General features: G+C 53.1%; 1 protein-coding gene across 2 annotated transcripts; it reads right to left on the reverse strand.

Moving 5' to 3' along the window:
- Positions 1 to 868: 868 nt before the first annotated feature.
- DNAJC27 (DnaJ heat shock protein family (Hsp40) member C27) lies at positions 869 to 9316 on the reverse strand. Of its 2 annotated transcripts, none has more exons than XM_061461154.1 (7): positions 9015 to 9316; positions 7667 to 7749; positions 7040 to 7109; positions 5940 to 6104; positions 5376 to 5498; positions 4665 to 4825; positions 869 to 3311 (listed from the first exon to the last, which is right to left on the reverse strand). In XM_061461154.1, exons 1-7 carry the CDS (start codon positions 9099 to 9101, stop codon positions 3179 to 3181), a joined length of 822 nt encoding a protein of 273 aa, XP_061317138.1. In that variant the 5' UTR covers positions 9102 to 9316; the 3' UTR covers positions 869 to 3178. The 2 variants fall into 2 exon arrangements, with proteins under 2 accessions (XP_061317138.1, XP_061317139.1); XM_061461155.1 differs by lacking the exon at positions 9015 to 9316 and adding an exon at positions 8200 to 8338.
- Positions 9317 to 13305: the final 3989 nt, after the last annotated feature.

The following is a 13305-nucleotide window of genomic DNA, read 5'->3' on the forward strand; positions in this document are numbered from 1 at the left end:
CCATGGGGAGCCCAGGCCAACCCATTCCAGGCTCCCCATGGATAGGGCACCCTGGTTGGGAAGGTTAACTGGTCTGAAGGCCAGCAAGGGGACCTTGATGGTTTGTGAAGCAGGATGAGCGTAGCCTTGTTCCAGAGGAGGGTTAATTCCTGGACACATTACAGGGTGCACGCGCCTAGAGTGGCAGCAAGGAGCAGACAGCAGCTGTTGGGCATGGGCGAGACCAGAAATCCTTGTGTCCTCCCTGCCTGTCGGCTCCATTGAGTGTTGAGGGCCAGGCAGAACACAGGCAGGGCAGCACCTCTAGGCATATTGAGGGAGGTTTCTCATTCCACAGATCTTCAGGGGTGGCTCCTGGTTGCATTTCTGGATGCTGAACGGGAAGCGCCTTCATCTGGATTCAGATCCTGGTGCTTTCACAGCAGGACACATGCTTCAGAAGTAGGACTTGCTCTTTGCATGAGGCAGAAGGACACAGGACTCTTGGGCCTGAGGCAGAGCCTAGATGGCGGCAGCTTTGCTGCAAGGACCTTGAGCTTGGGGTCCTGATGGAGCTGGCACGGAGCAAGCATGCTACAGGTGTGTGTGCATGGAGCAAGGATGGTGCTACCCCTTTGCCTCCCCTGCCCACAGCCAGGCTCTAGCACAGCTGGGTGCATCCCACATCACATCCCTGTGGAACTCCCAGGCCTGCACAGATCTCTCACCCAGCTCCCACTTCTGCGGAGTTGATTCACAACCTCCATCATCACCCCCGAGGGCAGCTCTTCACCACCAGCCTTGGCCAGACCCAGCTGGGGAGGAGAGAAATGAGTCAAAGGGCAATTAAACATTAACAGCAGGCGGGAGGACAGCTCACAGGGCTTCCTTTGTTCCAAAGGGGGGGTTTAATTTATAAAAATAACACAACTCAGAAGGTCACTGACATGGCTTGATGTGACATGCATGTGTAATGGTCTCCAAAGGTCCAGTCAGCTCTGTAAACAGACAGCAGAAACCCCAAGACTAACAGACAGAGTCACCTGAGGAGCAAATAGGAGCGACCATGCATAGCACAAAAGACCTGGAGAGCCCCTGAGCAGCAGGAAGCCTTTAAACCACTCCAGGCACTGAGATCTCACCCTCGAAATGAAGTGCACCATTCAGCAAAAGGATTATTTACCTTTCTCAATGGGGGAAAAAAATACAGAGAAATAGGTCTGAAGCCAGTATTAAGTGGTTTCCTCCACCAGACAAGCAGGGAGGTTTCCAGTGAACTCCAGAGCATTACAAAATGTGTGGAACGAGACCCTGTCAGCGTAACTTGCCACAGCTGCAGTGCCTGCCCTGCTGACCTCCCTCAGTCCAGCTTTTTATGCATCCAGGAGAGGGAAAATGGAGCTATTTTAAACATTAATCTCTTGTAGCAACATATCCCCTTGGTCATTTTTACACTGGAGGAGCAAAAAGTGTTTCCCAGCAGGATAGCTTACTTCTTCCCAACGCCAGAAACCGGAGCAAGAGCAAAATGATACTGGCTTTAAAGTCCATTAATGTTTGCTGTCAAAAAGTGTGTGTGGGATCTACTGTTGATTTCTGATGTATTTTGAAGGGGAAACACAGAAAAACTGCCTTGAAGTGGAAAAAAACAAACCAAAACAAAACATATTGCACTGACCACAGGAGAAAACACTTGAACAGGGTATCTGTGGGGTGAGGTAAGGACACACATAGACACACTGAGTGACTTTCATTTCATGGCTTTGTGTCCTGACCATACCTGCCAAGCTCATGCAGCAGCAAGGAGATAAAACTGGGTCCTGAAAAAAACACTGAAGCCCAAGGAATCTCCCATTTGGTCTCTCCTAAGAGCCTGGCAGCCTTCACAGCTCTCACCTCCCTCAGGATCACAGCAGCCGGGTCTCAAGCCTCTGCAAGCCCTTATTGGGGTGACCAGCAATGCTCCCATCTAAATCAACAAGACTATTCAAATCAAACAGCAGCTGCGACTACAAGGGGGCAACCTGCACCTACCTGCTGATCGGCAACCTGTAAGACAACCAGCAAAGCAGGGTGATATGCTACTGTGAGAAGAGAGGGTTGGGGGAGGACACGGCCCTTCCACCCCTCACTTAACATGAGAGTGACATGATGCCAAGTGAGCAGGCAGCTTGCAGACACCCACACAGCTCTGCAGTGTGGGTGAAGCTCAGATGAAGTTGGCCAAGGGGAGGAAGGGCAGACCTGACAGGCAACCAAGTGGAGGGTGAACTGCCTCCCCCTTGGGTTGGCACTCTCCTCCTGCCTGCAAATACCCAGGACCACCCACAGCTGAGGACTGTCACCCATAGAAGGTGGTGGCACCTACCCAGAGCTTGCTGGCATGGTGTGAATAGAGGGATGAGAGAGAGGGAGCAGTTGCTTGAGGAAGAGCCTTAGGGGCTCTTCCCGAGGAGTTGAGCTCAGGGAGGTGGAAGGACACAGTGGCAGGAGACTCTGTGCTGTGTGGTAAGTAGGTGGAAGAGCCCCAGTCCTGCCAAAGGGACTGTTCTTGGCACCACAACAGCTTGGGGAGGAAGGGGAAAAGGACACTCTGGGAGCCAGTTTCTCCCTGCAGTAAGCAGGAGCAACCTGCCCTTCTCCTCACTGTCAAAAGCAGTACTGTTGGATGTCAGCTGGCAGAAGACAGCTTTGCCCAGGATGCTGAAGTGCCCTAGTGCTTGGCAAGTGCATCCCAACACTTCCAGCCTTGCAGAGGCGGCTCTAGGAGAACCCACGACTGACAATTCACTGCTCTCCTGGGCTTCCTCCTAGGCATCCTCCACCCATGACACCGATGCTTTCAAATCAGATCTCTCTCTGCCCCTGCTGCATCCACAGCTTAGTCACGCACCCAAACTCCTCCATGGCTGGTAACTCTCTTGAGGTGTAACACAGTAGAGAAGGTGGGAACCTCACTGTTTTCAGCACTTACACCAACCACGACCTGGGGCCATGGACGCAGGGAGGGCTCTGGGGTGCCTCTGCCCTCCTCAGCACTCTGCCCCTTTCCAGCACATCGCAAGGGTGCTACAGTTGATGCAGTCCTGCTGCCACGGCTGGTGCTGGGAGAGCCCGCGTCCATGCCAGCAGTAAGGAGGAGGAAAGAGGTGCCCCACGGGAAGAGGGGAAAGTTTCCAGCTCTGAGCAGCTCTGTTCCCTACTTGATGTTCTTGAGAAGCGCAGTCCGGGCATTCACCACTGCTTTGAAGGCATCCTCACTGCCAGGAGCCACACACTTATCAGGATGGAGCAGCACAGCCAGCTTCCGATAGGCTTTGTTCACTTCATCCCTAGGAGACAAGGCAAAAGTGAGGAGACCCACATGACACACAGCCGGGCTCAGCCTTGCCTCTGCTGGCAGAGCACAGCAGGACCAGGAACTCCCCTGGTGCTCAACAGCCCTGTGGAGATGCTTTTGAACCTTTCCCTGAATGGCACTAAAGACCTCTGGGCTTTTGAGCTGTTGCTATGAAGAAAGAGCTGCAGAGAAGCACACAGGGCACTTCTTGCTGTGGCATGAGCAGAGGACGGGCAGCACCCCTCTCCTGGGGCAGATACACCCCCTCCATCACGGGACTATGTGAGCACAAACGCTGCCATCATGCCAGACATGTGCCTCTGACACGTGTCCTGGTGTGCTGAGCCTCTGGCACCAGGAAAGCAGAAAGCTGGGAGACAGCGTGGGGGCACACGCACCCTGACTCAGCTTCACATCAAACCGCCTACACGCTCTGGGCGAAGGCATTGCACATCACTTCAGCCCTTTAAGCCTTGGGTGCCTGGTCCAAGGCAGACAGCTCCAGCTGCAGGCTGTAGAGAGAGGAGAGCACCTCCTGAGGGAGGTGAGTCCGTGTGGGCTGGTGATCACAGCACAAACTGCCCTGCAGAGCTGCTTATCTCTCCCCATGGATGACAGGGGGCTGGAGAAGTGGTTAGATTTAACATCTACATTTCAGAGAGCCAACAGGAGGAACTGTGAGTCCTGAACGATATGTTATCCCCAGATCTCCTCTCTAGTCCCACTGCATGGAGCACACAAGGGTAGTCCTCATGTTTCGGAGAGCAAGGCATAGCTCTGGAAGCTTGTTTCAGCTGCTCAAGTCATACAGCAGAACTGGGAGATTCAATATCCAAACTCTTACACCGGCAATGACCACTTCCACCTGGGTAGAGGTCCTCTGAGGAAGACAAGAGAAAGCTTGATTTTGGGAGTACCATTTCCAGGTGGAAGAGCTTTTTAATCAATCTCTTCTTGACATGTGGGCAGCAGCCTTTACAGCAGCCCAAAAGCTTCTCCAGACTGGAGAGCAGGGAAAGGAACTGCTCCAAACACATCTGGCAAGGGAGTGACCAGAGATAGTTTGGCCTGAAGGCAGGATGCAAGTCTGGCAGGCCTGAGGTTCTCATGTTCATCATTTCCCCTTTCCTCCAGCCTGGCTTGTCTGTTAAAAGGAAATTTGGTGCTCAGGACCAAGGGGCTCTTTTGCATTGCCTTAATTTTGTGGCTAGATATTTGTGCCCATTTGCTATATAAACCAACATGAGCTTATCAGCAGGTAGGTCACTAAAAGATCACAGATGCCACCAGCCTGCCAGGTCAGAAAGATTACAGACAGCCAGTCAAATGCTGCAATCTTCCTCACCTCGTGGCTCCAGGTTTGACCCCCAGCATGTCCCAGCTGTCCTTGCTGTTGCGGATCCTGCGGATGGCATCTGCCTGCTCTTTGGTGAAGCCAACACCCATGCTGGAAGGAGGGCGCTTCCCGCCGTTGTCACACAGGTCGATGATGGCAGAGTAAAAAGTCTGCAGACACAGGGAGGAGTTAGCAGGAACGAATGGTCCCCAAAGGTGGTGGCAGTGCATAGATCCCAATGCCCTTGCTGACTGCAGGCTCATCCTCTGAAGCCTGGGGGAGCATTTGTGCGACTGATGAATGTTCAATTCTCACTGCCTGGGCCGTGTGGAGCTGAGATTCCCAGTTTGGACGGATCCAGTCCTTGCAAGGACTGTGGGACAGACTGAGGAGGCTAAGCCCTACATTTATCTCAAACCCACTTCAGAACAGTGCTAGACCTGAGTAGGTGATATAAGCATCTCTGCTTCATTTCCCCAGTGCAGCAAGTGGGATCATTAGTTCTGAACAACAAAATGCTAGGGCCAGCTCAGGTCTTGGAGGACCAATACTAATCCTGAGCTAAGCAGCTATAGCTTTCTCAGGGCAACATTTCATTGGGAAGACACCTCTGGGGCAAAGCGCCAAAAGGTTTTGTAGGAAACAATTCAGGGGATACCCTGCCATCGCATCCCAGCTCAGTGTGGTGTTTGTGCCCTCCCCACCTTCATTACCCCTCACCTGAAACATCTCATTGATTCCTTCTCCTGTTTGTGCTGATGTCTCAAAGTACAGAAAGCCCCGGCTCTCCGCCCAGAGCCGCCCCTCGCTCTCATCCACGCTGCGGTGCTTGGTACTGTCAATCTAGACCAGGAGAAAAGGCAGAGATGAGAGACCAGCCAGGGTATGCAGCGGCAGCTGGAGGAACACAGCTACAAGGATGATCATCTAACAGCAGGTAAGAGGCCTGTCTGTTTGGAGAGGCTGTTTGCTTACCCTGAAGGGATGGAGGCAGCGTGGGAAGAAAACACAGAAAATACAAGTGAAGAGGGCCTTTGAGTTTAGTCCAGAGACAATGTCACCTCTACTTGATCCCTTCCTGACATGTGGCCACCACATTCTCAAAACCCTTCTGAAATGTGGTCTCCAGTGCTCCTCACACACACATCTGGTTCTTAGGTCTTTCCTACAACCTAACATTTCCCTTGCTGTAGCTCAACAGCTTGGGCTCAGGTAGGAACACAACAAGCCCCGAGGGCTGTTGATCAGGACCACACAGCAGCCTGGCTTCCCCCCACAGCCCACCTTGTTCGCACAGACAACGAAGACAATGTTCTCCATGTTTCCATGGGGGCCCAGCTCCTGCTTCATCTCAGCCAGCCACGTGTCCAGTGCATCAAAAGACTCCTTTTGTCCAACATCATAGACCAGGATGACTCCCTGTGTGTCCTTATAAAACTCATTCCTCACCTGTGGGGACAAAGGCAGGGCACGGGCATTGGTGACAGCCAGGATGAGTGCACAGGGCCTGGTAGGTTTGGGTGATCATCATTTAGCTGGCACCTATGTGGCTCTGTGACAAAAATCTCATCTCCTCACAAACAGAAGAGTGAATAAAAATGACAGATGGGGAACCCATCTAACACCTTGAGCACACTGCCCTCAGGCCCACCACGACTGTGACCAACCCATAAAAGATTCATCTCCACAAACACACAAAAGCAGAGGCACAACGGCAGACAAGGTGTCAGACCAGCTCCTGGGGAGACTGGAAGGTCTGTGAGCCCACCAAGAGGCTCGCTGGGATGTGTGTAATACCCTGTGTGTCATAGGCTGTGTGTCAGCAGCAGGGCAAAGCAAAGATCCAGGCGCCAGCCACCTGACCTACTGACTACATGTCTAAGCCCAGCTACTGGAGGGACCTGCAACATGTCTCTATGCATGCAGGTGTGCATAAGGGGGTCTGTACCAGCAGCTGGAGTGAGGCTGCAGCCTCTGTGGCTTGTATGCCCAGTGCCAGCAACTGGGGAGTCCGAAGACCCCCAGGACAGCTGCTAGAATAGTGTTTACAGTCAGCTACAGGACCCACCCACTCTCCCTCTCTGCTCTGCTGAGAACCCCCTTGGAGTACTGACTAGTTCTGCAGCCCCAACATAGGGACTTTGAGCTGCTGGAGTGAGTCCAGAGGAGGCCACAAAGATGCTCCAAGGGCTGGAACACCTCTGATATGGAGACAGGCTGAGAGAGCTGGGCTTGTTTAGCCTGGAGAAATATATTTTCAAGTTTCCCACCCCGAAACCCAATTGCAGGCAGATCTGAGGAAAGCTGAGGGGTGCCAAACGCTTCTGAGATGGGTCCGCTGAGAGTAGCCTTGTGGTGTGCTCCCAAGGCCAGGTCTGCCTCACCTCATAGAAGAACGGGTGTCCCGCCATGTCAAAGATGTTCACCTTGATCTCTCTGTCTCTGACCTGCACTCTGAAAGAGAAGTGGGAAATGCTTGAGAAGGCTCCTCCTCAGCCCTTGCACAGTCTGTGTCCCCACAGGAACACCCCTTATCGCTGCCAGCCCTCTGCAGAGAAAGAGCTGGGTGATCAGGGACAGAAAAATCATAGGATCAGAATCATTTGGGCTGGAAGGGACCTTAAAGCTCATCCAGTTCCAATCCCTGCTGTGGGCAGGGACACCTTCCACTAGACCAGGTTGCTCCAAGCCCCATCCAACCTGGCTTTAACACTGCCAGGGATGGGGCAGCCACAGCTTCTCTGGGTAACTTAAGCCAGGGCCTCAACATCCTCAGTAAATTCAGTAGGAAGATCTGAGTGCCAGGGCAGAAAAGAACCCCTAGAGCCTTTCATACAAGGTGGATACCACCAGCTCTGGATGTAACATGGTACTGGGCAGCTGTGCTATCAGAGGAATGCTGATTATGCAGATTATTTTATCAACAGGGCAAAAATTCAGATTATGCTGTGGAAACCAAGGAGCCTTGGCAGAGCCAAGCACTTGCTGCTCCTCACCACAAAGGTACGTACTTTGTGACGCCGTAGTCGATGCCGATAGTTGCCAGGTATTTGGAAACGAACCTCTTCTCACAGTAACGCTTTATAATGCAGCTCTGGGTGAAAAGAAAAGGGACCCTCAGCAGGATGGCACCTTAGACCATAATATTCACATTAACATGGATTTTGCTGACAGCCTCCATCAGCTGGATGGCTGCAAAGACATCAACTCTGTCCTAAGTCCCTAAATGAGATAATTAACCCACAACCAAAGGACCAATGTTTACCAGGAGCAGTTTTCTTTCTGCAAAAAGAAGGGAAAGCCACTGGTTATCAGTTATTCCTTACCTGCTTGCAAATTGGGAGTGCCAAGAACTCTAATTTATTCCCCTACAGAAAACATCCAGCCTGAAGGAGCGTGCATTTATGGGGTCCCTCCAGCCCTGGTTCTGCCCCTGACTGGCAGAGATACCGTTTAGTGCAAGCAGAGGAGTTGGCTGCTATCAGCCATCAGGATATAAATGCTGTAAGGATAAATGTCACCTGCAACCTCTTTGCCCATTCACTCTGTTCTGCAAGATCATTCTGGATTTGCTTGCCATCCGCGAGACATTTGTCTGCCCCAAGGGAGTCCTTGTGCTGTTGGCATTTGTTTAGCAAATAAAAAGAGCAGCACTTCAGAACAGAACCTGGCTGGGAGAAGGAACAACATCTGGAGAAGAGCCGGGTCATCCACCACCGCAGGAGGAAAGGAGGGGTCCTGGTGAACCCCTGACTAAAGGTGAGCTGAGCAGGGCTGGGTCAACCCCAGCAACCTCCGGCTGCCCCGAGGAGGGCACTAAGGGCCGGATGCACGCTTCCTGCCCTCAGGCGCTGCACTACGGTATCTGTGACTGCAGCACGGTGACGCGGGCTCCCTCTAAAGGGAGCCGACACAGGAACGAGTGCTCCTCAGCTGGCAGATAGCGGAGAAACCCAACCCCACAGAGAGGGACCGCGGGCCGGGCCCTGCCCGCCCATGCCGGTATGGAGGGGCCCGGAAGGGTACCCCGAGCTCCGCACCGGGTCTGCCGCGGGCACGCAGGAGACCACGGCGGGGTGAGGCCGCCACCATGCCACCCACCGCCAACTCCCCGCCCCATTGCCATGCAGCCAATAAACATCGGCGTTACGGCGCGAGGCCCCGCCCCCAGAGCTCTCAAGCATCCACTCACCCCCACATCCCGCCTCGCACCGCAGGGCGAAACCTGCCGTTGATTGGTTCCCGCCGCCGGCACAGCCACCAATCCGAGGCCTCTCTAGCAGCGCAGAAGGCGGCACCCAGCTCGCCATTGGATAACTAGCCTGCCCCCACCGCCCACCCACCAATCGCAGCGCCTACCTTGCCCACCTCCGCGTTGCCCATGGAGATGACTTTAACCCGCAGCGACTTGCGCGTTTCCTTCCGCTTGGGCGGATTCGTTTCCATGGCGGGCCGGGGCGGTGTGGGCCGGGCCGGGCCCTGTTGAGGCGGCGGAAGAAGGGATGGCGGGAGGGATCCAGGGACGGAGGGAGGGAGCGCAGCGGGCCCGGGGCCGCCTCAGCTCGCTGAGCCTCCGCTCACGCGAGACTTCGCTAACCCCCCTCAAGCCTCAAGTCGAGGTTCTCGCGAGATTTGGCTCTGGCAGGTGTTGTTAACGTCCCGCAGGGGGCGGTAGTGAGGTGCGGGCGGGGGATGGATGTGGTGTGCGCCAGGGTGACAGCCTTACTTCCTTCCCTCCTTCTTTCCTTCCCTCTTTCCTTCTCTCCCTAACCTGCTTGCCTTGCCCTGGGGGTCGGCAGTGAGGTGCCATGTGAAGGGCATCCTGGCCTAGGGCCCCCTTCCCGCCCCGGGCAGCCACCCCCGCACACCTGCCAGGGCCTGTCCTCAGGTACTGCCTTCAGCAGCACGTCCCCAGCCCTACCCCAGCCTCTCCAGGGGCTCCAAAGCAGCACCATATAGCATAGTATGGTCCTGGGTGTTCCCAGGGCATCCCACTGTCCTTGAAGGCTGAGCTGGAAGGGTCTGTGTGGCCCTGGAGGGCTGCAGGTAGAGCAGTTACATCTCTTGTTGCCCATGACTCGTTGTGGGAGGTGTTTCACCCCAGCCTGGAGCCTCTATTGCTTCAGCTGTGTCAGTGGAGGATAGAGAATAGGCCAGGTTGGGGAGGTTGGGTGGGCTTCAGCTCACAACCTGGGGGGGGGGTTTGGATGGGAGATGCTGTTTTGGTCTTGGTTATGAGCTATTTGGGTTGGTGTTGAATCAGTTCTTGGAGGGGTAAGTGAACCTCCCTAAAGGATGAGCCCCTTGTGAAAAAGGTTCTTAAGGGGAGGATGCTGCTTACTGCTGGGACAGGGGGCCTTTGGTGACACCAGAGCTAGCAGTGGTCCCGTGGTATCTTGGGACAGGGTCTGAATACAGGGGCCCATCACTGTGCAGGGGGTAGCCTGCAACAGGGCCATCCATAGGGACCCTTGTAAGTAGTGTCCTAATTTGCTTTTTGTAGTCCAGCAAGATTGTATGAAGAAGGGGAACCTTTGCCTCATGCTTTGGACATAAGGTTCTAGGAGGGGATACACAGGTGAGGTTTTTGAGGTCCTCTTTGCAGGGTGGTCACAGCCACCTCTTGGCAGGGCCTGTGTAGTTTGAGCACTTGCTGGCTCTGAGGACTTCACTATCAAGATAGAGATGGATATGGGAGGGGCTTCCTCTGTCCTCAGCTTGGGGAACCTATGGCCTCCCCCCATACACACATGTACTGCTGGGAGCACTGGGTGTTGAGAGGCCCTATCTGGAGGTGGAGGTGGCTGAAGTGGGTGCTGCAGATGTGTGGGGTCACTAATCTGCTATGGACTGGGGACACTGGCTGTTGGTTCTTTATCACCTCTTCTGGCTTTCTCCTGAATGGCAACCAGATGCTGCTTTTTGACAGGTCTGTTACGGGCTGTTTGGGATCTTCTGCCTCATTATCTGGTCTCATAAATCTTTGCCAAAAGAGTCTCGCCATTATCCATCTCTGGGTGTTTTATGGCTCCAGCTCTGTTCTTCATCTTCATGTCACCTTATCTTCAGCTTTGTTCTCCTTTCTTATCTTCGATTTGTTCTTCATCTTCCTGCTGTCTGGTTGCTTGATGAAACCAGGCACATGCCTCTGTGCCAGTTTAAGCTGATACTTTTAACCCTTCCTCCACTGGTCCTATGCACCCTTGATCAGACAATCCTGGTTGTACGGGTGTTACTGTTTTTTACAAATCCATCTGGAAGCTGATGTGGTGAATTTGGCTTTTTCTCCTCCTTGGGATGCTACTGGGGACATCTCTGGGCAGCTCTTCACCTTGTGCCCCCTTGCAAACCATCAGGGATCCTACCCACTCAGCAGCAGCGTGGGAACGGGCTTATAATTCCCACTGCCATGCAGGAGTCAAACGTTGTCCTGCCCTGATCCCAGCGGTGTTAGGGAGATGAGGTGAAGGTTTTCTTTGGGCATTTCTTTCTGGGTCAAGTGTGTCCTTTAGTTTGTTTGGAAAAGAGGAGAAAGGAAGAAGGCAATTTATTTCGTCTCTGTTTTGCTATCATATATAAAGCCCCCTATGGGGTTTTGTCTGGGCTGGGAGGAACAGAGCCCCTCTGTGCTTGGACAGGAGGGTGAGGGGGATATATTAGCACTGTGCTGATTTCTTCACTGAGTTTGGGCAGTGAAAGGGCTTACAGCAGCCCTGCTGACTTGTAGGTTTGGGATATGGCAGACACCAGACCAGCAGCTTTAGGGATAAACAATTTCAATCTCTAAATAACAGTGCAGTTATAAATACAGATCAGTAGTGCAATTATCCAGGTCATAATGACAACAAATCCTGTAATTCACTAATGCGGAACTGGACTTAATATCTGAGCATGCAAAGACTGACATGGCGGCAGATACCAGGCAGGCAGGGAGAAGGGCATGGCTTCTTCTCCATACAGGAAACTTGGACCAGCCTGAGGAATCCCAAATTCCCTGATAGAACCATCATTTTTAATTGTTGTGTTGCAGAAGCACCATCTGGGCTTGTTAACCTCTCGTCACCTCCCACCTCCATTCTATGTCTGTGCCAGTTCTGTCTTTCGTATGCACAGGGTCTGGAAATAATGTATGAGGCAGAGCTAGCCTTGCATTTCATCCCTTATTTGGTAGGGGAAAAGGTTATTGTCTTGTCATGGTGGCATAAGGCCAAGACCCACCTCTATCCCTGGGGGTGTCAGACTGAAACCAAAGTACTAATATGTACTGAGGTAACTGAAATTTGGTGGCCTTCTATGATGGGGCCACACTGTTGGTGGATAAGGGAACAGTGACTGAAGTCATCTTCCTGGACTTGTGAATAGCATTTGACACTGTCTCACATGACATGCTTGTCTCTAAATTGGAGAGGTATGTATATGATGGATGGACTTGGTGGATAAGGAATTGGCTAGATGGTCACACTCAAAGAGCTGTGGTCGACAGCTCAGTGTCCAAGTGGAGACCAGTTACAAGTGGTGTTCCTCAGGGATCGGTGTTGGAATGGATCCTATTGAACATCTTTGTCATGACATGGACAGTGCGATCAAGGGCACCCTCAGCAAGTTTGCTGATGACACTGAGCTACGTGGTACGATTGACATGCTGGAGGGATGTAATCCAGAGGGACATGGACAGGCTGGACAGGTGGGACAGTGCAAACCTCATGGAGTTCAACAAGGCCGAGGGCAGGGTTCTGCACATGGCTCAGGGCAGTCTCAAGCACACATAAGGCTGGGCAGAGACTGGATTGAGAGCAGCCCTGAGGAGAGAGACTTGGGGATGTTGGTCAATGCGAAGCGCACCATGACCCAGCCGTGTGTGCTTGAGTCCAGAAACCAACCGTGTCCTGGGCTGCATCACCAGCAGGTCAAGGGAGGGGATTCTTCCCCTCTGCTCCACCCTGGTGAGACCCCCCCCCCCCCCACTCCGCAGTCCTGTGTCCAGCTGTGGGGCGCAACATAAGAAGGATGTGAAGCTATTGGAGCGAGTCCAGAGGAGGCCACGAAGATGCTCCAGGGGTTGGAGCACCTCTGCTATAGAGACAGGCTGAGAGAGATGGGCTTGTTCAGCCTGGAGAAGGCACCGGGGAGACCATATCCCCAAGTTCCAGTATTTAAAGGATAGCTACAGAGACAGAGATTCCCTTTTTGCAAGGGGTCCCATGGAAAAGACAAGGGGTGATTGGCAAAAGTTACTCTGGGGGAGATTCTGGTTGGATGCTTTCACTATGACGAAGGACAATTTTTCACTATGAGAACAATCAGCCGTTGGAATAATCTCCTCAGGGAAGTGGTGACTCCACAACACTGGACCCCGTTAAAACTCATCTAGACAGGTGCTAGGACATCTAGACTAGGTCATGTTTTGCAAAGAAAGGTTGGACCAGATGATCCCCGAAGTCCCTTCCAACCTGGGATTGTAGGATTCTCTGTGGCACTGCTATCATGTCAGCCCAGAGCATCAAGGAGATGTGTCTCAGGCTCAGGTGACCTGTTGATTTGCCTGCAGTGTTTTCTGGACCTGGGGCATCTCGGGATGATACCCTTGGAAACACCAGTGTTCCCGGCAGAGATACCCACAGATGCACTCCTTGGAGCCCCTGGCTTTTCA

This window comes from Pezoporus flaviventris, unplaced genomic scaffold (assembly GCF_033815535.1).
Source record: "Pezoporus flaviventris isolate CSIRO_AGI_PZ_B2104156 unplaced genomic scaffold, CSIRO_AGI_Pfla_v1 ptg000031l, whole genome shotgun sequence".
In the NCBI taxonomy this organism is placed as follows: domain Eukaryota; kingdom Metazoa; phylum Chordata; class Aves; order Psittaciformes; family Psittacidae; genus Pezoporus; species Pezoporus flaviventris.

Coding starts and splice junctions, on each gene's coding strand:
- DNAJC27 (XM_061461154.1), bottom strand. CDS start 9,101: ATGGAAACGAATCCGCCCAAGCGGAAGGAAACGCGCAAGTCGCTGCGG. Junction 5,499..5,939: donor TCGTTGTCTGTGCGAACAAG/GTGGGCTGTGGG, acceptor CTCCTGGTCTAG/ATTGACAGTACCAAGCACCG. Junction 4,826..5,375: donor GAATCAATGAGATGTTTCAG/GTGAGGGGTAAT, acceptor CTGTGTCTGCAG/ACTTTTTACTCTGCCATCAT.